Below are 26,514 nucleotides of genomic sequence, written 5' to 3'. Positions count from 1 at the left end.
TAGACAGCAACATGCAGAAGAATGAAACTAGACCATTTTCTTACATCATTCACAAAAATAAACTCAAAATGGATAAAGGACCTGAATGTGAGACAGGAAACCATCAAAACCCTAGAGGAGAAAGCAGGGAAAAACCTCTCTGACCTCAGCCACAGCAATTTCTTACTTGCCACATCCCCAAAGGCAAGGGAATTAAAAGCAAAAATGAACTATTGGGACCTCATGAAGATAAAAAGCTTCTGCACTGCAAAGGAAACAACCAACAAAACTAAAAGGCAACCGACAGAATGGGAAAAGATATTTGCAAATGACATATCAGACAAAGGCTAGTATCCAAAATCTATAAGGAACTCACCAAACTCCACACCCAAAAAACAAATAATCCAGTGAAGAAATGGGCAGAAAACATGAATAGATACTTCTCTAAAGAAGACACCCAGGTGGCCAACAGGCACATGAAGAGATGCTCAACGTCGCTCCTCATCAGGGAAATACAAATCAAAACCACACTGAGATACCACGTCATGCCGGTCAGAGTAGCTAAAATGAACAAATCAGGAGACTATCGATGTTGGCGAGGATGCGGAGAAACGGGAACCCTCTTGCACTGTTTGTGCAAACTGGTGCAGCCACTCTGGAAAACAGTGTGGAGGTTTCTCAAAAAATTAAAGCTTTTTAGGAAAAAGCATATTTCTTAAGAGGGTCACTACATAATGACAAAGGAATTAGTTCACCAGGAAGTATAATACTTTGAAAGATTTTTCTCCTTAAAACATATGTTTTTAATAACTATTAGAAAAAAATAGTGATTCAAACAACACAATTAACAAATTTTTTTATGGATATTTCAAAAATATGGCACGCAATTATGGTGGTATGTACCATCTTTTCAAGCACACATGGAACATGCAAAAAGTTGCCCTGTAATGCAAATTCTCAAAAAGATTCACAAAATAATATCATGGGGACTATTTCCTATGACCACCATACAATGAGGTTTGAAATCAGTGACAAAGAAGACAATTGAACAAATCCAAATTTATTCAGAAATTAGGAAGTCATGAGTCAAAGAATAAATGATAATGGGAATAAAAAGATTTAAAACAGAGCAATAATGTAGAAATACAGAACTGACCTATTTATATTAGAAAAGGAGAAAAGCTAAAATTTGGTTACTGAAACACTAACTTAGCAGATCTGCGGTACAACAAAATCATGATACCAAGAACGCAGAAGTAGTGAAGAGCAGAAGTTACCAAAATTGAGTAAGGAATTACAACAGAGAGGACTCATAAAACCTACACCATGTAGCAAGTTTGATCAGGAATAAAAGGGAAGACACCCCAGAAAAAATGGGAAGTGAAAAAAGAGACATAACTATGGGTATAACAGACATTAAAATGCTAGGAGAATATCAGTGACGAACATATATTTAGAAACATATAACATATACATACATATAACATACATATAAGAACAAAAATTACCCATGAAGGACTATTTACCAACAATGATAACTGACAATGACACTGAATCAATAGTTGAAAAATCTTACCCCAAGGAAATACCAGTCCAAGACTATTTCATTGCTAAAGGAATAAATTATTCTCTACTACACAATTTCTTGTCGAGAATAGAAATTGGTAAATACTCTAACTCATTTGATGAAGCTAGCACAAACCCAATGCCAATATCCAGCAAAGAGAGTAAGAGAAAAGAAAATTATAGGCCATTCTCACTAGTGCTCATTAATGACTCATTGGACCACTATGCTTAAAAATAATAATACATCATGACCGACTTGTGTTTATCCCAGAAATTCTGGTTTTGTTGAGCATTAGAAAATCTATTGGTATAAATCATTGCACTAATGGAAGGGGAAGGGAACATATACATAACCATCTCAACAGACAAAAAATGATTAAATTTAATACTTATAAGAATAAAAAGACTCCTGGCAATCAAGAGTCTTTAATCTAGTATTTGAAGCCTACCGAAATCTGGAAACAAGTCTCATGCTGAAACATTAAAAACATTCCCTTTAAGATGAAGAACAAGGGTGCTCCCTATCTGTACTTTAATTTAGCCTTGTTCTGGAAGTCTTGGCCAGTGCTGTCCGGCAAGAAAAGAAAAAAAGTATAAAAAACAAAAAGGAAGAAATAAAATTCAATTTGCAGATTATATTGTCACCTACATAGCAAACCCTAAAGAATAAATGGACCAACACTAGAATTGATAAAACACGAGCAAGCCTGCTGTACCATACATCATCTCTAGAAATGTATTGTCAATGACAAACATGAAAACATGGAATTTTGTTATCTCAACATTTACAATAACTTTAAAATATGTAAATTGCTCCCCTCTTCCCCGAATCTCTCAAAAGATGGTAAGGTCCAGTCTTTTAGGGAGAAGATTATAAAACATTATTGAATAGTTAGTGTTGAAGAAGTTTTCCCTCGGTCTCTGCCTCTCTTGGAAGATATATAATATGTTAAAGAGCTGGAAATTCAGTGTCTTAAAGATGCTGTTTCTCTTTAAAGTTACCTATAGAATCAACATAATTCCAATCTAAATCCCAAAAAGTGTGTGTGTGTGTGTATGTTTACTGACAAGCTGATCCTAATGTTTAGGTTAAAAAGTAAACATTTAAGAGCCAATTCATTGACAGAGTTCATGTGGGGAACATAAATTTCCAGATACCATTGATTACTATAAAGTTATGTTAATTACAACTTGTGTAATTGACATGGGACAGATATTTTAATCATGGCCCAAGAAGAGAAAGCCCATGTATCACAGGTAATTATGACAGAGCTGGCATTGTAGACCAGTGTAGAAGGGATAGACTTTCTAATATAGGATACTGAGAAGATTGTGCAGCTGTGTGAAAAACAAACAAACAAACAAACAAACAACTCATCCCCCTTACTTCGTATTATGTACAAATGAACCAACTCCAGGATGATGAAAAGCCCAAAAAAGAAAGGTGAATTTTATGATGTTTGGAATTTAATATAGGAGACTAACTTAATGAAAGAAAGTTTCTTTAAACAATACACAAGCTCAAGAAATCATAAAGAAAAGTTTGTTCTGCTCAACTGCACCAAAAGAAAACATCCAAGGAGAACGAAAACTCAAATATCAAACTGGGAAAAATGTTCCGAATAAATAAGTAACTCATACAAATCAATGCGGAAAAGACAAAATGCCTGACAGAAAGGTGGGCAAAAGATTGAAGCAAGCACTCTGTGCATTCGAGAAAAAGCAATTGCCAATAAATATTTTAAAAGAGCTTAACTGCATCTGTCATCAACAAAGGTAAATTAAAATTAGCCATCGGTTGGGTAAAAATGAAAGTTGCCAGTATGGAGGGTTGATGAGGCTGTAAAGTGAATGAGTCACGTACACACATTTGTGGGAATATAAAATGGCCTGGTGACTTTGGAAACTGTGACATTGTCTAGTAAAGTTGGAGGTGTACCTACTCTGTGCCTCAGCGATTTTAATCCTGAGAATGTAGCCCTATGTACAGCTAACTCTTGAATATGTGCCCCCAGACTAGAAGATATGCTCCAATGAACTAGAATGTTCTTAGCAGCACTGGTGTGAGCAAAATCTGGAAAACAGCCGATGTCTACTGAGTAGACAGTGGATAATTAAATAGTATTTTATGCACATAAGGAAATATTATATAGCCATGAAATCAAAGGATTTATGGCTATCCACAATAGCACGGATTATCTTCAGAATGTAAACTGGGCCAGTCGTAAAACAGATTGTGGAATAATGGCTAGCGCTTATGGAGCCCACACTGTGTGTTCCAGGCACTATTTTCAAGGTCGTACACAAATGAGTTTCTCTTCATGAGAAGTAGGCCCTAATATTATTTCCATTTCGCAGTTGAGAAAACAGGCACAGTGATATTTACTAACTTGCTCAAGATCTCACAACTCATGACTGGTGGAACCAGGTGTCAAAACCCAGGTAGTCTGGGCACAAAATATACTGTATGGTATGATTTGTGGGGGGCCTAAAGTTCAAAAGCAAGCAAAAGCAAACAAATTATTTTTAATGATACAAACCTGTGTGGCAAAATGAAAAATAAAAGCAAGTGAAGGATGAACCCAGAATTCAGGACAGTTGCTCCCTGTGGGGAGTGAGGGTTTGTGATCACGGAAAAGCGGATGAAAACTTCAAAAGCAGTGGTCATTTTTAAAAACGGAATAAGCACCCATATGTGAATTGTTTTCTTGTTCTTTATACCTTATGCATAGTTTATGACTATTGTCTTGTTTCTAATCAATATTTAAAGTGATTGAAAAAAACTAAAGGAAAAAATAAGACCTTGCGGAAGATGGCAGAGGACGTTCTCGTATTTTTTCCTCATAACATTTCTTGCATCTTGGATGAATCCTTAGAAAAATCCACAGAAGTGGATCTGGATGTAGAATTTTCATTATTTAAAGAATTTCTGTTCAAACAACAATGACAACGAAGAACGGCATGAATGCCTCTGATCACAGCCTGTCCAAAAAGCAACATGGCGGAACAGCAAAATCCATCCCTTCAATACGGGGTTTTTAAACGTTGCAACTCAAACCCAGGCCTTTATCCTCCTTCTGATGATAGACTGTGGCTCCTTCTTTCTCCCTCCAACAAAGAGGTGTAGGAAACGGGATTCCACCCTCTGTCAAGAAATTCTCTGCCCAATGACTTAGAATCAGTTTTTTAAGGAACAAAATTCAAACTATCAAGTTAACGTTACCTCTTACATTAAATCCTTGTAGTTTTTCCAGCTGTGGTAGTTACTTGAAGTCTATCCCCGCTCCCTCCCCATTTTCAGTTACATCCCATCGTCTCCCAAGCTCAGCTCCACTGATTGCTCCTCTGTGAGGTTGTCTTCTCTACTCCCAGTATGCCCCTTTTCCAAGATTTACTCCCAGAGTAACCCTTAGCACTTTGCACACGCTTGGAACAAAGAACCCCTGATTAGCATTCTGCTTGCCTACTATTAGTTATTTAGTGTCATTCTCGTCTAGAATGGATGTTCTTTAAGGTGGGATATCAAATCATAAGAATCTCTAAATTATATTCTGGATGTTCAACAGCAAAGGGTCTTGCATGAAGTAATAATTGTGGTGATCATAAAAATAGTAGGCAGTATCTCTTCTAGTCATCTGCTGTTGCATAACTCATCACTCCAAAGCAGGGGCTTAGAAACCGGGATTTCTTTTTATCTCTCCTGGTTCTCAGCTGGGTGAGTTCCTCTGAGGTTCTGTCATGCTGTTATATTCAGATGGTTGTCTCAAAGCTGGACCAGGCTGAATGCCCGTGATGGTTTCCTGACTCTCACGTCTGGTGCCTGGCTCCCCTTGGCCTCCCTGTCTCTCCATGAGGTCTTCCCCTGCCTGGCTTATGTTTCTCCATGGCTTCTCCACATGGCTTCTACTTCTCACAGCATGGCGGCCATAACATGTGACTGGAGGACACCAGCTCCCAAAGGCAGGAAGTGGAGCTGTCTGGCTGTGAAAGCCTCTACCCAGACTTGGCACAGGGTCCCTGCTGTCATATTCCATTGGTCTCTGCGGTCACAGGCCCACACAAGTTGACGAAGGTGAAGAAAAGATTCACTTCTGAATGGGAAGCACCCAGGTCACACTGCACTAGAGCAGGTGGCCACGATCAGGGAGTACAATCTGCTACAACATCTATGGAATACACCCTCTGTGTCAGACATAGCGCTAAACATCCTGCACATATGAAGTCACTTAACCTTCTCAACGATGCTTTGAGATAGCTACTGTTTCCATTTAATAGATAAAGAAAATGAGGCTCAGAGAGGCTAATTAATTGCTTTAAATGTCACAGCTAGTAAATGGTAGAGCTGATATTCCTGTGAGATCACTCCAGTTCCCCCCCGCCCTGGCTTTTACAAACTTTTTAAGTTTATTTGTTTTGAGAGAGAGAGAGAGAGAGAGAGAGAGAGAGAGAGAGAGAGAGAACAAGTAGGGAGAGGGGCAGCAGAGAGAAGGAGAGACAGAATCCCAAGCAGGCGCCACACCATCAGCACAGAGCCCGATGCGCGGCTCGAACCCATGAATTGTGAGACCGTGACCTGAGCTGAGATCAACAGTTGGGCACTTAACCTACTGCGTGACCCAGGTGCCCCCAGAATCCATTCTCTTCATCACGGAAATATTTGGCTTCCTCACTGTGAAAGATGAATAAATAGTTGACATTAATACTTCTTTTCTCTGACTAACCCAACAGATTCATTTTTAAGCTCTTAAAATAGGCATCTTAAAAAATATCTCCCATGCTCCCCAAAGAAGCAATAGAGAAGAATGGAGAGCAAGAACAGAGAACCATTTGGTAGGTCCTCCTACTCTTCTACTTGATGTTTGGTCTGTGATAGAACTCCTGAGCTCTTGTTTGTGACCTGGCCTCTCTTCACCAGGAATTCTGGAATTCCAGGTAGCCTGGCCTCTGGGAAATTCCTTTTGCTCTTTCTAATGGGTACCTTTTTCTAGGACTTCCTGAATTTGGTCCCAAATCATATCCACCCACAACTTTTGAAATGCTCTTCAGCTTTGTGGTATCAGGTGCATTTGGACATGACCAAAGGTTTGCACGAAGTCAACTTTGCTCTCTTCCTGTATCTTATTGGTGGGGGAACGTTGGGTATATGGAAACTAGGACATAAGCTGGTGACTGGTGGTTTGGCCTTCGTGGAATCCCCAACCAGAAATCCTGGACCTGACTTTCAATTTCTCTGCACATTTACATAATCAAACACTACGTGACTATTATAAATTGTTATTATGGGTCAGGTTCTCCAAACACTGGCCGGACTCGTGAGACTCCCCACGGTCACTGGTTCTGCTTATCGCTAAGTAGTGAAACACGGTATCTTAGGACGTGGAAGTATTAATAGACCTTGTCAAATTAGTTCATGAGATGTATTGTTTTCTACCAGTGGGAGAATATAAAATATGACCTGCCTAAATGATGGAAGATTGTATAGCTATGGAAATAAGTTTAGTAATGCTGGAAAATTGTTATGATACATTAACATTAAAATAAAAATAGGATGCATAGTTTTATAAGAAAGTCTTAGGGACGTCTGAGTGGCTCAGTTGGTTAAGTGTCCAACTCTTAGTATTGGCTCAGGTCATGATCTCACGGTTCATGAGATCGAGCTCCACACTGGGCCCTGGGCAGACAGCATGGAGCCTTCTTGGGACTCTCTCTCTCTCCCTCTCTCTCTGCCTCTCCTCTGCTCATGTGAGTGTGTGCTCTCTGTCTTTCTCCCTCAAAATAAACATTAAAAAAAGAAAAACAACCCCGAAAGCCTAAAAAATACCCAATAATGTTGACCACTTTTTCAGTGGTTCCATTATGGTACTTTTTTCTTTGTACGTTTTTGTATCTTAAACTTTTCTACAATGACAATACATGACTTGTGTGATAACGGTAGGCCCAATATGAAAATAAGTCACAGCCTTCTCTATTCTTTGTGATGTTTTTAAAGGCCACGGGCATGAAAGGTCCAAACTTGTGGCGAGTCAGCAGGAGACTTCAGTTTGTTCAGCTGGAAACCTCCCGTGTGATGGCAGGTGAGTTAAGTCAGGGAGTTCCTTCACCAGCTGGCAATTTTGCCATTAAGAGGGAAGGAAGGCTATCTCGAAATCCTGCATTGCCCCATCCCCAGCCATCTCCATGAGTCTTGGGGCCAACCGCACCTGCTGTTCCTGCACGGAATCCATTGGCCATGTCTACAACCTGTGGCCGACGCTCACCCTGTGGCTCAGCTGTGTTCTCTCACAGAGTGCAGCTTTTTAATTACCAGCCAACCACGATGCTGAATGCCAGCTATGTGACTCTGAGAGCACCAGAGGATGGGCCTGGTTGGCCCGAGAGTAGATTCATAATTACTCCTGGGTAACTAGGAAGCCAGCCACGCTGACTACTCTGCTGGGTACAAGACTGTGATCTCAGGATGCTAAAATTGCTGCTTCTCCTTTCCCCAAGATTCAGTGGGATTTACACTTATTAATTCCTGCTAATCAAAACGACGTCGTCCCCCGAGGTCAAAGGCAGGCATTGTTCGCATATACCATGGAAGAAAATAATGACCTGGCATACACAGGGAGTTTTATCAGGCATACGTACAGAGGGAGGTGGCATTTATCGGGCACCTCTTGCGTACCAGACACAGAGCTGGCTCTTTGAAGTGGAGCTGATGTGTATCCCCACCCAGTGATAGACTGGCTTTTATCATGTGAGGTCTCGAAGAGACAATATGCCTCTCATAAGCAAAACAGTCATCCAGTTTGGGGGTGTGTCCCTGATGAGAAATATGTAATGATGACATTCTTAATCATCGTGAAGCAGTTCCACTCGGCACAAAGATCATGGATGTTGGAGTCCAAGAAGCGCGGCTCTAGCTGCCGCTGAATTGGGAAAACCTGTTACCCAGGGTGGTGGTCTTATGTGGGGACGGGGGCATGGGGGTTCGTGGTAGGTAGGCACAGCATGGCACAGATCCTCGTGCAAATGACTGTGTGCTGGCCATAGGCACTCCTGGTCTGCAGAACTTTTATTCTCTTTATCCTTTCTCACAACCAGACGCCGAACTTAGGTGGCAAAAATATCACAGGGGAGCGTTGCTACTTGCTTACCAGAATGTACAGGGTCAACGAATAACATGCCTTCAAGTTGGCCTTGTTGGTGTCAGTATCAAGAGGATCTTTCTTCCAATTTTGAAGCTCACTGTCTCAGAAGGTAGTGAGCCCTTCTCCTAGAGTATTCTAGAAGACTCTCAAGTCTGGGGTTACAGCCGCGGGTAGAACTGAATTCCATATCCCTGAGACTCTTTCTAGCTCTCAAACTACTTTATTGTTTTGTTTAGTCTACCACCAAAACTCTTGCCGAAATAAATGAATATGAAAGACAAGTTTCCTGAAGCAAAAAAAAAGATAATAGGTTATTGTCAGATAATTTGATTGAACCCGTGTCCCTGTTTAATAATAGACTGTCACAGTTTGTTTTACATGTGACAGGACACACAGCATTGCATGCTAGGGGCCATAGTGACACAGCCTTCTCTAATACTCCTAGAGTATAAAGTTTAATCTTGGCAATAAAACTGCCTCATAAAACTTTATGGGTAACAACCGAAATGTCCAACACCAAGGTCAAGATAAAATAAACCACCGGATAAAATACACAGCCACCATTCCTTATCCAAATTCCTTAGGGCTAGGGATTCAGAATATTTTGGAATTTAGGAAAGTAATATTATACATGTAGTAAATGTTAGTAATTTCCCCTCTACGTTTTGGAACAATGGCCAGTCATTAAAGATACTCCTATTTCTATCGTGAAACATATAGATATATTCACAGTAAGTGGGAAAAATGAAGAACATACATCACTTCACTGCAGGTCAAGTTTTGCTGCCAAATTGGTTACAAACAGTTTTCAGTAGTTTGAAGCCTTTGGCTTTGGAATTGTGGATAAAGGATTATGAACCTGATTTAAGCCCTAGCCCCCAAACACTGTGATTTTGAAGAAGACCCTAATGTGGGCTCAGAACACAAAACAGTATTATGGAATGAATGAAAACAGTAGACGCTCTGAAAGTAGGTTTCCTGACATTTTAAAATATTACACAAAGATACAGAAAAATGACGTCAGAAACCCGCAGCAAGATAGTGGTATTTTTGGACGCCAGGAAAAATGGTGACTTTTGTTTTCTTCTTTGTAATTTTGTACCTTTTCTAAAATTTCCAAGAGGACTATGAGTAATTTTAACGACAGACAAAGCCAGCTTGCCGTAGCAACTTCTCAGCCTGTGGGGACACTGCAGGGACACTTCCCCCCCCCCCCCCCCATTAGTCCCTAGTCTGGGATGTGTGAGGGCGTCTCCCTCTTGAGTGCCGGAAGCAGCCTGGCCAGCACAGGGCGCTTGCTTACTGGAAGGGGCTAGAAGCCATCACTCTAGTGACCTCCGCCTCTTTCAAAATGCTCAGAACTGCAGACCAAGTTCTTATCAGTTCTGTCTAGAATGATGAAGAGATCCTGGAAACAAACCCCAAGACCCTTTTATTCAGCCCCGATGGAGTAAACGGGTCTGTCTACTCTCCCCTAACAGTGCTGACGTGCTCCAAGGAGTAGGGATTTAAGCAGTTGGATTGATTGTTAGAGAAGCTGAAAGCTTTGTTGCAGGGAGAATAAATGTGAGGTAGCCTGCTAATTTCAGAAGCAGTTTAGAAGCGGGACATCCGTCCTTACTGTCTTGGAACATCTTTGTTCTTTCTTTCCTGGTTTTCTTCTCTCGCAACCACTGTGGAGCGTTGTTTATCCTCGCTAATGTACTTAGAGCAGTCTTTGGTTTTTCGAGTTCAAGTCTCTGCTATATATGTACACGTTTGGTCTTTAATTTGTGCCATTCTGCAGAACATTTACGGTAGTCAGTTGCATTTGAATTAAACAAAAGACCAATGATAACGATGTTTGTTACGACATCTGGATGAATGAAAAAAAAAAAAAACATTGGTGGCACTTTGCTGTCACGTGCTGCGTAAGACTAAAATGACCTGCCCAACCTACAGCTAATGCAAGGAATTAGTCGTAGCTACAAAGGCCATTTAGAATTCCGGGTTATAAAATAGCAAGGGATTCCAGGTTCCAGAGTCGTAAGGCCTCTTGGACCAGCATCTCACAACCTTAGCCGCAGATTGGGCTGAGATGAGCGTGATAAGTAAAGTCCGTGTCTGGGGATTCGGATTTCTTTGGTCTGGGGGACGACACTGAACTTGCTTCTCATCTGGAGCCTCCTCGATGATCCTATTCTTTAGTCAGGTATAAAATCTACTGCCGTGAATTAAGTGGGTTTGTGATTTTCACGGAGGAAGGAGTGCTCCCCCAAGGCATCGCAGGACAAAACCTGTGTGTGTGTGTGTGGAGAGGGAGGGCCATACATTTCCAAACTGTTCTCACACAATGTCCCATATGTGACCACCTTCTCCGAGTCCTGTGTTGGCGAATATTATAGCTGCCTCTCGAGCGTGCCAGGAGGGAGACGGCTCCGGGGCCGCTGTTCTAATCGGGTGCGTCTCAAACTTTAATGTGGCTAGAAATCAACCGGGGGTCTTGCGGAAATACAGATTCTGATCCAGCACCCTGAGAGGAGAAAACTAACGTTTATGGAGTTACGGTGATTAGGTTCTGTCCTCCGGGAGCCTATATCTGACACGACTCTAATGCTGAACTCTTAAAGCCACCCTTTGGAAGCTTGATGAAATGTAATTGCCAAGAGGCCAACTGTCTGGCTAAAGAGGAAAGCAACCCGAAGTCCTCCTGAAGGGGCAACACCTGTCTTCTTTATGGAGGAGACCCTTGGCACAGGCTGGAATCACAGGGACAAATAGAAGCAGGGCTGCAGGCTAGGGGCTCTCCACCGCACAGCCAGGTGGAAACTCAGAGCACATTTCTGTTGAGATTGTCAAAGTAAGCCCACATTACCCGCGAGGAGGGGTGTGGGCCTAAAAAATAAAGCTCTGCTGTAGTGGGTTGAACGGCAGCCCTAAAATATTTCCAGGTCCAAATCCTGGGCACTTATGAATGTGACCTTAGGAGGGAAAAGGGTCTTTGTAGAAGTAATTAAGGATTTTGAGATGAAAGCATCCTGGATTAACCAGAGGGGGCGGAGCCCTAAACCCAAGGACAAATGTCCTTATAAGAGAAAGGTGAGGGAGATCTGAGGAAGAAGAAGAGAAGGCACAGACCCAGAGCGGAAAGTGAGTGCGGGCGGAGGCAGACAGCAGAGTGATGCGGCCACAAGCCAGGGAGCCCCTGGGGCCGCTGCTCAGACCGGGTGGTGGTGGCAAGGGCGGATCCTCCCTCCCGGCTTCAAAGTGAGCAGGGGCCTGCCCACACCTTGATTTTGGACTCCTGGCCCCACAAACTGCGAGGGAATACTTTTTTGGTTGTTTTAGGCCACCCAGTCTGGTGGGAAGCGGATGCACCTGCCTTCCCATTCATTCCGCTGCCACAGAGCATTTACTGGTCTGACGATGGAGCTTCTGTCTGCCACGCTCATCCCTGGTTGTAACCCGTAGTCTGAGAATTCGTCCCCTTTGTCCCGCGACCCTGGATCAGGCCGCTCTCTGCCCCCCTCCTGCCTCACCTGCCCAGCTCACTGCCTGCCTCAGTTTCCTGCAGAGGTGGGATAAACAGACGGAGCCCTGGATTTGGAGCCAGACAGACTTGATTTGGAGCTCCGACTCCTTCCCCACTTTCTGTGCCTCCTAGGATGAGTCACTTAGAGGAGGAAGCCGACGCCCAGAGAAGTCAGTGGTGCCTGCCCGCTGTCTGGCCCCACTCGCTACAGGGTCAGAGGCGAAGGGCGTCCTGGCATCTCACACGGAGGAGATGCACCATCAGCCAGGAGCCCCAGCTCCTGTGTCCCACGGGCCTGGGTCTGGCTGTGTGTCACATCACCCCACTGTGACGCCTGTGGGCATCCGGGACCACAGTGATGCTGGGACTGCGGCCTCCTGTCACTCTGGACACCGGCCCTGCCTCCAGCACCCGCCTGTGAGACTCAGGCATCACTTGGTTACCCTGGGCTGTCCCCCAGGCTCCCCCTAAGACCAGGAATCCACCAGAAACCAGGCAGCCCTCCTTCTCGAGGCCAGATCCTGCTCTCTGGAGGGAAGGTCAGGTAAGTCTCCACGTGTCATACAGCCATAAAATGATGGGACCAAAAAACAAGGGATTTTTACACCAGGTCTGCCTGAGTCTGAAGCTCATGTTCTTACGTACACCGTGACGGGGAGGGTAAGTGTGCTACCTTTCCAACAGGCAAACTAAAACAAATAAATGGGTAGGTAGATGGATGTTAACATTAATACACCACATTCTCTCAACTTAAAAGTTTTGTTTGCTTGTTTCTCATTATAAATATTTCTTATGACTTGGAGGCCTGCATTTTTTTTGTTTTGTTTTGTTTTGTTTTAACCATAGTCCTAGACAACCCCCCCCCCCGCCACCGGCCCCGGGCTGCTCCACGAACCCAGAATTGGACTCCAGGGTCTCTGCTGGGGCAGCACGCATGGGAACCACTGTTGTTTCGGTTCTGCCTTCGCACACCGGGGTGTGAAGTGATGGATGGTATTTCATGGTGCTCAGCTGGCATTCTGGGGCTGGGGTATCCCGTCCCCGTCCCGGCCACACACCCATGCTGGGCGAGAACAAGCAGCCAGCCCGCAAAAACACTGTCCCGGTGGGAAATAATGCTTCGCTGAGCACCGACGTGCACATCCTCGGCCCCCGCCTCTGGGGCTCGGCCCTGACACTGGCAGTGCCCTTCTGGGGGGCACGCTGATGCCCTTCCTTGGCTTACATTCCAGTTCCCAGCGGGAGAGGGGAGACTGGGACTCAGAGTGACGCCCGGGTACTTACTGTCTGTTCATAGTTCTTGGTGCCTCACGAATAAGTGGGATCTTGAATTCAGCCTATGGAAACAAAAAGTAAAACCCGTTACCGAGCCCGACACTTCGTGTTTTAATTCTGGCGAACACGCGCCTGTCGCTCCTTGTTAGAATGGGGTACAGGTGCCGGCTCAGAGGAAATGACGGGAAGGGAATCAATCCGGGTTGATAATTGGTTTATTTCTGGAGCGGGGCGGGGGAGGGGCCGTTGCCCTGACAGGCTGTCCTCTTTCTGTCAAGATCCATCCCGTCTGCCCTGGGGAGCTGAGCACACACACCCCGAGCCTGGTTTTCCCTGGCGTGCAATTGTGTACTTCCCCTGGGCACCTGCTCGGCTGGCTCTGTGCAGGGTGCCCCTGCACGTGCAGGAGAAGGGGTGCTCTTCCTTTCCAAGTGTGGCTCTGCCATGAAATATTTATTGGGAGCGACATTTCTCTACCGCGTCACCTAGGACACAACCATTTTTTTTTTTTTTTATTTGTGGCTTATATTCACCCACACAGGAGAGATTATTAACTCCATTTCCCAAATACATTAGCAGCGGAGACCCTGGGAGTATTCGGTAGGGGCTTTACGGCAATAATTACATTTCATCTACACAAAGACTCCGGGGGGTATGAAGGATACTGCCCCCTGGTACCAGTTGGGTTCTAGCAAGAAACGGATGGCACCCTCAAATTGGTAACAGTTTAATAAACAGTTCAAAAGGTGTGGATGGGGCGTGGGGAATCCACAAAGGAAAGTGAAAGATGTAGGGGTGCCGTTATCATGCTTGGGGGCTCAGGGGAGCCAAGGGTCACTGGGACCCAGACACGGGGCTGGTGGGAAGGGAACTGTGGCTCCCACAGTGCGAGGGACCCAGAGGGGGGATTTGGGTGGGTGCAGTAGAAATCCCCATCTCACACTTCTGGCCACAGTCTCATGTTGCTGCTTCCCATTGGCCAAACTCAACAGGAAGCCAAGGGTGAGGAGCCGTGGATGTGGTCTCTATCCATCAGCCTCCCGGGGATCCTTGTGAGTGGAGCAGGGTTGGGAATGGACTTCAGTGTTAAAAAGAATGAGTCTCAGGGAGGTTAACTTATGTGCCCACGATCATCCGTCTGCCATAAAAGTGCACAGGACTCAAAAATGCCATTTCCTGGCCCGTCACCATATCACACCCCACCGAGCGTTATGCACTTCTAGATCATTCTACCATCCGTCTGTCATCGTTTAACCATCCATCTATCCATCTGCCATTTACCGAGAACTTTGTGCAAATGTTGTGCCCAGTAAGACACGGTCTCTGTTCTCAAGGCACTCCTAAAACTCAGTATAATATGGATTCTGCATCTTTCCATGATGGCTGTTATCAAAGTGCTTTGTAAAACCAGATGCATAGAAAACAAAACAAAACAAATCCTCTGTGCTTTGGAGGCCAGGGGAACCTTTATTTATTTTTATTTTTTAAAACTGTCTATTTATTTTTCAGAGAGTGAGAGAGACAGAGCGTGAGCTGGGGAGGGGCAGCGAGGGAGAGAAACACAGAATCTGAAGCAGGCTCCAGGCTCTGAGCTGTCAGCACAGAGCCCCACATGCAGCTTGAACCTGTGAACCGTGAGATCGTGACCTGAGCCAAAGTCAAACGGACTGAACCACCCAGGTGCTCCCCAGGGGAATCTTGATAAAGGAGGTAATATTTGAGGGGTGCCTGGGTGGCTCAGTGTTAAGCGTCTGAGTCTTGGTTTCAGCTCAGGTCCTGATGTCACAGTTTGTGAGTTTGAGGCCCGCCGCAGGCTCTCCGCTGTCAGCACAGAGCTTGCTCTGGATGCTCTGTCTTCCTCTCTCTCTGCTCCTCCCCTGTGCTCTCTCTCTCTCTCAAAGATAAGTAAATAAGCATTTTTTAAAAAAGGAGATAATACGGGAGCTGAGTCTTGCAGAGCACGTCTAGAACTTCCTGGCGCAAAATTAGGAAAGGTGTGCTGGGAAAATTCAGTCTCGGCACGGCTTGGTGGCGCCACAGGGCTCAGCAGCTTGGATGTTGGTGATACTGGGTTCTGGTTGTCGGGGACCATGAATGACAACGGATGGGCTTTGGACTGGAGCTGTGTGATCTGGGACCAGTAACGGCACGGAAGTTACCAAAGGGCCAGACTAAGCTCCAGCTGCTCAGACACCCTGTGTGTGACTTCACAGCTGCATCTAGTCTGTGAGTGACAGCAGGGAAAGGAGAGGCAGCTGCGAGGCTCTCGTTCCCAGACCGCCCTCTCTGGATGTGGTGTGGCATATCTAGTGCTCGGTCTCTTTGAAAGTTGTCTCCTCCATGGAGGTGGGGAAGAGGGCTTGAACCTTCGTCAGGATAATGCAAATAACCCCCCATCAAATACTGGAAGAGTGCTACTCTAGATGTCGAAGAACACTGCTCTGTCCCTGCACTGTCATGAATTGTGTGACTTTTCAGGAGCACTTGGTGTCTCCTGATTTATAAATGCTAACTAATGCCCACAGTTTTCTCTTACTGTGTTGTCGTGAGTATGAAATGAGTTGAAACGTCCATCTGTAAAACGTTATGGAAGCATGGACATTGCTTGTATAACAAAGTAAAGTCTGCAGGTTGCTTTGACATCAGCTGTGTTATATTTGGGGTTATATTGGCATCGATGGTTGGGTATTAATATTTAGAAGAATTCAATTACGTGATTATGGTCACGTGGGACACATTTGTACCGCCTTCCCCACTTTGGGACCACCCACCAGTTAAAATGTGTTGCTTACACAGTCACTTCATTTCTTGGAAGGCGTCGGTTAGCAGTGTTGAGATGGGATAAAGGAAGACAGTTTCCATGAGGGGGTTCCTTCTGTGCCTGGCTGTTGGCCAGCTCTCAGGGACACAGTGAAGGAATCACAGGGTGCGGGACAGTCCCCTCCAAGGCTTACCGCCTTGGATCAGAGGTCTGGGGAGGTGGCCAGGGAAGCTGTTTTCCAGCTCCACCTGCCATCCACTGTGTGGCCTTGAACAAGGCATTTATTTATTTATTTATTTATTTATTTATTTATTTATTTTAATATATGAAATTTATTGTCAAAGTGGTTTCCATACAACACCCAGTGCTCACCCCAACAGGTGCCCTCCTCAATGCCCATCCCTCCCACCCCCCATCAACCCTGAGTTTGTTCGCAGTTTTTAAGAGTCTCTTATGGTTTGCCTCCCTCCCTCTCTCTTTTTTTCCCTCCCCCTCCCCCACGGTCTTCTGTTAAGTTTCTCAGGATCCGCATAAGACTGAAAACATGGTATCTGCCTTTCTCTGTATGACTTATTTCACTTAGCATAACACTTAATAAGGGTTCAGAAAAGCAGCTTTTGAGAGATGTGAATAATCTGTTGTACAAAAAGAATTTTAAACGGTCCTGAAGGGAGTCCAAACTTTCTGGCATTTAAAAAGCAAACTTTGGGGTATTAGCGAGCCACAGCAGAGTCTGAGCCAACCAGGCAGTGGCATCGCATGACATATTAGATGGCACTCCACAAAGCAAAGAGCTCTTCGCTTTCTTCAGGGTGTCTAAGACCCGTCGGAGAAGGCTGTGGTTCTAACTGATCTCGGTCCCTTAATAAAGGATGTGGTGAGAATAAGGTGTGGTGAGTCAGATGCAAAGAATTTCATGTCCATCGGTTTTAGGAAGGTAATATATTATAAAAAAGACAAGGCCCTTCCCTTCCTGACAGGCGTGTTTTTGGAAGGAGTGTAATGAACATCGAAAGCCCTGATATGTGTCCCTGCCCTGCCATGGTAGCCCCGTATGATCTGGATTCTCAGCCTTATTTTATACGAAACCAAACGGACATTCACAGACAGTAAGTAGCGTGCCCTATATTGCACGCACAATAAGTGGGTATTGCAAACCACTGCCCTCGATGCTTTTTAGTTTTCTGTGGGGACAATAATCTCCTTGCTCTGAGCCTCAGTTTGTTTATCCACAAAGTGGGGGTGACACAACAGCTATGGTAGGGCTCATGGGAGCACAAGACATCTAAGATGTGGAAAGATAGTGATTGCCGTTAACTTGAACTTTAAGATTAAATGTCCTGTATGACTTTTATTTATTTATTTATTTTTGTTTTGTTTTTGTTTTTTTTGAATGTTCAGTTTTGAGAGAGAGAGAGAGAGACAGAGTGCGAGTGGGGGGAGGGGCAGAGAGAGAGGGAGACACAGAATCCGAAGCAGGTTCTAGGCTCTGAGCTGTCAGCACAGAGTCTGATGTGGGGCTTGAGCTCAAGAGCTATGGGATCATGACCCGAGCCGAAGTCGGACGCTCAACCGACTGAGCCACCCAGGTGCCCCAAATTTTTAAAGTTTACTTATTTATTTTGAGAGAGACAGATACAGCATGAGTGGGGGAGGGGCAGAGACAGAGAGAGGGAGAGAGAGGTGGGGGGGGGTGGTCAGAGAGAATCCCAGGCAGGCTCCATGCTGCCAACACAGAGCCCAATGCATGGGTAGGACCCACGAAGCCATGAGATCATGACCTGAGCCGAAATCAAGAGCGGGATGCTGTACCCACTGAGCCACTCAGGCGCCCCTAAATGTCCTGTATGACTTAGGTTTTAGTTTCCAGGAATGAGAAGCTCTTCCCTGCCGTTCACGATGACCAGGGGGGTAAGGACGGGTTCTCACATCTGTCTGCCCTTCAGAGGTACCTGGGGAGCTTTAACAAATACTAATGCTCCAGAAAGTTTGATCCAGCTGTTCTGGGGTGGAGCCCAAGTATTGATATTTTAAGAACACCCCAGGGATTTTAAGGGGCAGGGAGGCAGAAGGAAGTGGACGCGAGAGCCGCTCTGTCCCCTTCTCCGCTCTGTCCGCCCCCCGGTGCTGCTCACTGGTGTCTTCCCGTTCCCGGGCAAAGTACCACACTTCCATCTGCCTTGCTGTCCCGGGCTCATCACAAACGGAAACGCAGGCACACCGCTGCTCAGAAAGAATACTTAATCTGCTTAGAGTCGTTTCTGAGTTAATTTTCAGGGAACCGTGTAGAGAAAACCCACCACGTCCAAACACGGATGCCACAGATCCGAGCGGGGAAGGCTTCCAATCTCACCGGGCAGCGTTCCTCTCTCAGGTCTTATTTATAAGCAATGACTGAGTCAAAATCCAGGCGCACACAGCTGTTGTTCCGGGTGGAATTTGTTCATGTATCCTGCGAACATTTTTTGAGGTTCTGCTATGCGCCGGGCACCGTCCAGATACTAGTAATTGGAGACCACAGAGCAAGGTCCTGCCTCATAACCCTGGCCTGTGTTCTCCATGATGCTGTAAGCAACTGTACAGAGTGAAATTAAATATGTGTCTGTAAATAATAGAGGAATGTAAGCCGGTGTTGGAACGCACGGGAAGGTGTGCCCAGAGGGGTCCACGCAGCTCCCTCGGAGGTCAGCAGATTTCCTTACCCTCTACTGCTCCTTACAGGTAGCCCTGATCCTTACTTGGTGCCTGATGATGGAAGGATGGGCTTCAGGGGCTAGGGACTGTCCAAGATAAAAGGGCATCATGGATGATTGCTTTTCTTGCCTTCACTCAGCAACATGGAGAGGCTGCCGTGGCCAGCCAGGGAGAGAATGCCATGTATTTGTACCCTTACTTTTCATAGGAATCATTCATTTCAGTTTCTCTTCCTCATTAGCCACAGAAGCAAAGCCTAAGCGTGGCATCCGTGATCAGAGAGAAGTGATGTTCTGGTGCCATCAGTCAGTCACAGCAGGGCACCTAGTGCAAATGTCACTAATATGTCCAGAGCCGGGTCGGTGGTGGGGATCCTGGCAGAAGCAAGTGGGGGTCTCCAGAAGAGACCACACTCTGCCTGCAGGGCCCACAGTCAGGGAAGGACCGGGTAGGAGATCTTGGGGCCCTGGGGAGTCACAGGGAGAGACCATCTCTTTTCATGATGACTGTTTATTTCTTCAACAAGGAGAGATATCAACTGCATTGGATGCCAATGCAAATCTAATCCTAAATGCCAACCTGGGCACTATAACTGCTTATGTACCAGCTTTCAAAGCCTAGGCAAAAGAAACAAAATACACTCTTAATTAATTTTGGCTTAGAATTCTGGGCTTTCATTTCAGGGATAGAGTTCTCATGGGAATTACAGATACCTAAGACTCTGGAGATCTTTGGGGTCCAGAAGGAAGCCCAGTTTGAAAAACACTGCTCTATGATGCCTCCCATTAAAACGTAATCCACTGCTCTCAAGGTATAAAGAGGGCCTTGCCAAAGAGAGGTGCACAGTGTGGATGGGGTCCTGGGAGTAGAGGAATCCCCGCCCTAACCATCCTTTTTGACCAAATAACCCCACAGTTTTGGAGGGGATGGTCCCAATTATTATATTTGGTTATCTTACTAAGTACTTTGTGCACTGAAAAGCATTCTTTTTGTTTGTTTTAAAAATGTTTATTTATTTATTTTGAGAAAGAGAGAGACACACAGACACAGAGCAGGGGATGGACACACACACACACACACACACACACACACACACAGAGACAGAACCCTAAGCAGTCACTACTCTATCAGCATGGAGCCAGAAGCGGGGCTCGATCTCATGAATCCTGAGATCATGACCTGAGTTGAAATCAAGAGTAAGACACTTAACATACTGAGCCTCCCAGGCACCCCTGAAAATAATTTTTCTTTTTAAGTAATGGATTTGATGGTTAAAACATATAAATATTTCAGAAAACTAAAATAAAGGAAGCAAGGTCCTATAGATAGGAGGGTGCATAAGATTTCCAAGGAACATACATTAGATCTGGGCTTTAAAACCGGTATGGCTGCTTCGGAGCTGGAAACCCGCCTGGGGTCTCAGTGAATGTGTTAGGAAGAAAAGATTTGTTTTATAAATGGATTGGATTTTGGTGCGGATCTTAATCCAAAAATAATTAATACCCTTATGGTATCATAAGCAGTTTACACAATTGGAAATATGTAAAGCAACAAATCACGTTTCCTTGTTATCCTGGAGAAATCTTGTTCTCCACTGGGAATTCGCTGGTGCTACCAAACCAAGCTTGCAAAGGGCCATGTTATCATAAATATTTCTGCTGCATTTCACCTGATCCAAAATTAATATTTTATGAAGGAAAAACAATGCTTTTATAGTGAGGAATCTTTTGGTTTTTTTTTTGTTTTTTGGGTTTTTTTCTGCTCTTAAACATTTCTCATTTATTCCTGGAAGATAAGGCTTATAAAAATGCTAGCCTCTTTATTTCAAAGTTTAAGAAACAGCATTCTCGTAATGACCATGCACGTGAGCAGAGCTAGAGGAAATGGCTGAAAGCAAACCACGAGGAGAATATTAGAGAAAGTCAAGAAGGTACGACATAGCTCCGCGGCTAAGACTGGGTCAAGGCTGGAGGGGAGGGTCAAAATGAAGGCTTGATTCTTTTTCTCATTAAAACACAAAAACAGGAGAAGTCATACAACACACATCTGATTCTCTATACCGTCATATCCAACAGATCCAAAATGGTGGACGTTACTTGGAGTCGAGAGAGGGAAGGAGGGGATACTGGGTGTGTATTTGGGGAAAAGGGCCAGGGAATGTGTATGTGTGTGTGTGTGTGTGTGTGCATGTGTGTGCATACGTGTCTGTGTGTGGGCACACCTGCACATGCTTTGAGTAAATGTGTTGAAAATCTCATTTCTCAGACTCAGATGTTTATTAATTCGGTCACAACTATATGCAATTTTCTTTTATTTTCACATAAAAAATGAGAAAGTGACATCTTTGAGATGCTCAGACTTAGAGGAAGCTGTATGCTGATTGGATTTCTATTTCTGTACCCTGGTCAGAGCAATCAGCTACATTTAATTAAGTATAACATTTAATTTTATTGGATTTCCAACAAATGGAAGCCTTTGGAGTCAAATGGATTGTTAGTATAGATTTTTTTTGGAGGCATATGGGAAACTGCTTTCCTAGTTTTTCTGCTATTAAGTATGGGCATATTTTTAAAAAAGATTTTGCAACTGTCTTGGTAACAAGTAACTTCCCTTAAGTATCTCAAGGCAATGTGCATGTGAATCCATTTTTTATTTTAAATGCTCTTGAAAACACCCTTAATGATCTGATGCAATCTATAGACTTTGGAACTTATTCCTCCTGGTGCATTTTGTTTTTAAGAGCCATATTCTTTTTTCTTTTGCAGAAAGGGTTACTTTCCTTCCATGGTAAGCTTTTTCTCTTCCCCCCCTTTTTTCCATGTTATAGTAAATAGTCTCTTCCTTTATCCTTTTTCTCTTTCACTCCTGTTGTTTTATCATATCCCTTTTCTTCCTTCCGTTCTCCCTTCCTTCCTTTTCCTCCATTCCTCTTCTCCTCCTCTCCATCATTCCTTCTTCTTGCTTTCTTATCATTGAAATTGTTTTACTGCTCAGATAAAACTAGACTGTAGCAAAACTAAAATGTAGATGATCAGGAGCCTCATTAGATGTTTCCTTATCATTTTTTAAAAAGGCTTGCCTGTTCGCCTCACCCCATTTTCATTTGGCTCTCATAAATCATGGCAGAATTTCACTGATTGGGGCCAATACTGCCAGACCCCTGTCTGTCTGTCTATCTATCTATCTATCTATCTATCCATCCATCCATCCATTTATCTGTCCATCTATCTGTCATCATCTGCCACAATTTATAGGCTGGCCTTGGGGTGGAGATAGGCCTGGTGACCCACCTCCCCCATGGACATCTAAAGACTGCTGGTGAAAGCACTGTCATTCTTGAAATAGTCATTTATTAAGCACCTGCTATATGCTGGTTGTTTTATGATGAACTGTTTCACAGTAAGGTAGGTCTCAAAGAAGTTTGAGAGCATCTTTAAATCCAAAGATGGGGCATGAAAAGCCAGGTAATCTAATAGAGACTGGACTGAGAGTAATATAATCTATAACAACAACGACGGCAGCAACAATAATAGTAATGCCATCTGCTGAATTCCAGAACCCTATGTAAGACACCCTGTTTACTTTAGATTCCCTTATACAGCAATAATCCAAATGACCCAGATTTTTCAATATTGAGCAATCCTGTCATTTTGTTCAGCAAGACTTCTCTTGAGCCAAATCTGTCTAGTGAACAAATGCACAGTATGGATTCAGATGAGGTCATTGCTTTCTTTGTAACTTCAAGTGCATTTAGGACTTAACTCCTGAATTGAGCTTCCTCCGTATAATTAACTCTTTCTTTGCCCTTTCTTTGGCAAATCCCTAAGCCCGGGTGTGCTGAACTATATGGTGTGCCATGTGACTTGAGTCTGTTTCTCCAGCCCCCCCCAAAGGGGATATAAACACTGCCTGCCCTTTACTCATAGGATAGGTTTGAAGACCAAGTGGGATGGTGGAAGTGAAAATATTTTGTCAACTATAAGCAGTTATGCAGTATAGTTCAACAGGCAACTGTTGAGCATTTTCAAGGACACCGAGGATTTGAAATTGGCAAGGACAGTGTTCTAAACGAATTTCTATCATTTTTCATTAAGTCTTAATATTTTCAGAGGATCAGTACATTTGGGGAGTTGTAAGATACTACCAAGGCTCTGATAGATGAATGATTAAAATAAATAGGAAAATGATGAGATTAGCCTCCTAGAGAAATCACCTTAAAATAGGACTTTAGGTCAAGACTTTTTTTTTTTTTTAAATGTGTATTTATTCTTGAGAGAGAAAGAGAGAGTACGAGCAGTGGAGGGTCAGGGAGAGGGAGACGCAGAATCCAGTGTAGGCTCCACGCTCTGAGCTGTCAGCACAGAACCTAATGCGTGGCTCGAACTCATGAACCACGAAACCATGACCTGAGCCAAAGTGGGATGCTTGACTGACTGAGCCACCCAGACGTCCAGGTCAAGACTCTTAAAAAGCAGGAAAAAAAAGCCCAAAGAATCTAATCAACGTTTGCCTGAATAGCAAATAAACTCACATAACTGTGCTAAAAATGATTTTATAGCCACTATCCTTTACTTGGCACTTAATTATTGCCACGCAGCATAATACATAATGTTTAAATACTGCATCTCATTTCTCCCCACAAATCCGAAAGGTGGGTATTGCAATTCCATTTTATAAAGGATAACTGGAGGTCCTGAGAGGTTAAATAATGCTAAAATCATTCTGCTAGGAAGTGACAGTCTGAATCTAAACACAGGCTATTTATTTCTCAAAGAGTGGGTGGGGTGGTGTAGTGAGTAGAGTTTGAGAAGAGAAGTAGGAGTTTGGGGTAGGGAAGTGTTCTTACAGGGAATATCCAGAGAAGTAGAGCTGGTCAGGAGATCCCCAGCCATGCCCAGGAGTAAGGGGAAACTGACCTATGAACATCCATCCATAGGTAGACATGGGGCAGACTAGCTTCCGGTTTCTATCAAGACATCAGACCATCCATAGCTCAGTGAATTGAACGACCATGATGACCCAGTTCTGACTTTGTTTTCAGGAGGCTGCCTCCTGGCAGTAATTTGGTTTCCTGCATAGATTTGCCTACTGGAAAGGAACTTATAATGCAAGTACACTTTTAACACTTGAGCAGAGTTACAAAAGACAGAGGTATGGGCAGAATGCCAGAGACAACACCCTGAGTCTCATCAACTTTGGATACCTTGGATGGAGTCTGCAAAGCTGATGACTAAATTTGGGTCCACAGGCACTCTTAGAGGTTGGGCCTGGGCTATTAGCCACCCCTCATATTTATCTCACACTAAATTCAACAGAGAACCCACCACCATGGAAGGCTGTGCCTTGAAACACATGGATATTGAATTTCCAGATCTTTTGGATCCTCTTAGTTTATATAGCAAACAGCAGTGCACCATGGACTTCCCTTTCTAATGCTTGGGTTTTTGGGAGTCTCTCGATTAGCATCACCAATGAAATAAAATAACCAAACTCATACACCTGTTTTGCTATTGCTTGTGGTATATCTGGGAGTCCTAACATGTTATTGGTTAGTTTGAAGGAAAGCGATGCTATGATCATAACCCTGAATACATCCATCAGAGCACTGATGAAGCATCGCGTACAAAGCAGGAGCTTGGGACTCAGGGAGACCTGGGTCCCGTTTCTGACTTTCCCTCTTATTCACTGTGTAAAATGGACAATGTAGGGAATCGCTGTGAACCTCAGCATTCTCTCATACCAAGTAAGAATAAATATACTCACTAAAAAAAAAAGAGTGAACCATGATGATGATTCCCAATGTATTCTGTCCACAAAAGTAACAAATGAAACAAAATGCACAAAGGATATTCCCATAATGACTTTTTTTCCACTGTTCTGTTTTTCATGGTAATTTTTCTTTCTTAAGTTACTGATATTGAACTTATTTAACTGGATCTTTCTCAAACTTATTGATAATTCACTTCACGATATCACTGGAGATTTTGTTTCAATCTGTAAAAATAAATCTAATTTAGACTCGAATAGTTATCTCTGTTTAAAGATGTAGCCCCTTTGAGCATTGCATCTTTCTCATGCTAGAATGGATAGACATAGCCTGGAGGAACTCTCCAGAACTCAGGTCTTGGTGGACCTCGGCAGTTGTCTGCACTAGTGCATATAACTGCTTTTTAAAAATTATTATTGAAGTATAGTCGACATATGAACATAACTACTTTATGTAGTGGTGTTCAGAAAAAAGATCCTTCTATCTAGCTCTGCTACTGACTGTGTGACCTTGGCAATGACACTGCCCAGCCACCACTTGTCCATTCCCTGAATATCATCTCTGTGTCAGATGCTGTAGGTACATCTGCTCTCATTTTCACAGCAACACACAAAGTGTATCATTTTACCCACTTTCAAATTACAAGACGCCAACAACATCTAACTGAAGCTCGGAGAAGCTAAGCCACTTACCCAAAGACACAGAAGTCACACATCACATTCGTACACAGCTTTGACTGCCTTCAAAGTTCCTTCTCTTTCTCTTGCACCGTGCTGTACGCCCTCATCAACTCTCCTGAGCCTCTGTGGCAACATCTTTTAAGTGACCTGAAGTCGCCTTCTCTACTTAGTTGAGGCTGCTTGCACAGGCCATGAAACTGTGGTATATTACTGTTCTCTAATGAGATTATTAAAATAAAACATTCATAAATTTATCTGTATTCAAAATTTCATGGCATGTTTTAGGAATGAGGCCAGCACTGATCTGGGGTGAAGAAAGTAATGGCGAGCGAGCCGACCTTTATTGAGTGCACACCAAGTGTTAAATATGTACCACGTTTCATTTAACGTAAATATTATATTATCGAGGCTAAGTAGTTGTCTGTGCAAGTGCTACATGATGCTGCTCCAACGTAAAGATGTGGGAATTGAGGATCGGAGGAGATAAAGTAACATGTCTGGTCCAAGTGGCAGAGTTTGGATCTCGACCAGCTTGTCAGATGTGAGACCCCACAGTCTTTCCAGGACAGCACCTGACTCAAGGCAAAGTGAGCTAGAAATAGGGTCTCCTGATGTGAAGGCCAGCGCTGGCCAGATGGTACAGAAAAGAATAATTTTTGGTTTTAGAATGGTCTTGTTCGTGGAGTCATCTGCGAGGGCTCCTTGGAGAGAAGAAAGAGAAATATGGCCTATAGAGGGCCGGTGTCTAACACCGCTCCAGGAATGGCTGCAAGATGAACTCTGGGAAGCTGCCAGGAAATACTGTTCCTCTCGGTCAGCTCAGGTACAATCAGGGTACTTTTGAATTCTGTTAGGACATCAGTGGCTGGACAACTTTGAACATTTACTTGGACCCCTTGAGTTCCCCTGTAAACCAGGGAAAATACTACCCAACTCTCAAGGTCGGGTATGAGGATCAGGCGGGTTAATACACACAGACTGGCCGTCGAGAGATAGAGCTGTAAATGCCAGTCGCCTTTCCTGTTTCTCTGGGGGCATGTTTTATCTTCAGTTTCTCAGAGGCTTTCTGAAGTTTTGTCATTTCTCTGGCAGACCTCCAACTGGCCTGTCCTACCACTGCGTTCCTAGGTTTTGAAATAACCATTCCC

At 44.0% G+C, this 26,514-nt stretch overlaps 1 protein-coding gene across 1 annotated transcript in view; it reads right to left on the bottom strand.

The window, feature by feature from the left end:
• CLNK (cytokine dependent hematopoietic cell linker) overlaps nucleotides 1–26,514 on the bottom strand; it is a 208,003-nt gene that overhangs the window by 132,031 nt on the left and 49,458 nt on the right. The window contains exon 2 of the mRNA XM_053217569.1: nucleotides 13,474–13,526. Within this exon, the coding sequence (XP_053073544.1) occupies nucleotides 13,474–13,526 (53 nt within the window). The remainder of the gene's footprint in view (nucleotides 1–13,473; nucleotides 13,527–26,514) is intronic.

This window comes from Acinonyx jubatus, chromosome B1, assembly GCF_027475565.1.
Source record: "Acinonyx jubatus isolate Ajub_Pintada_27869175 chromosome B1, VMU_Ajub_asm_v1.0, whole genome shotgun sequence".
Lineage (NCBI taxonomy): Eukaryota > Metazoa > Chordata > Mammalia > Carnivora > Felidae > Acinonyx > Acinonyx jubatus.
This window is presented reverse-complemented; position numbering and strand designations above follow the sequence as displayed.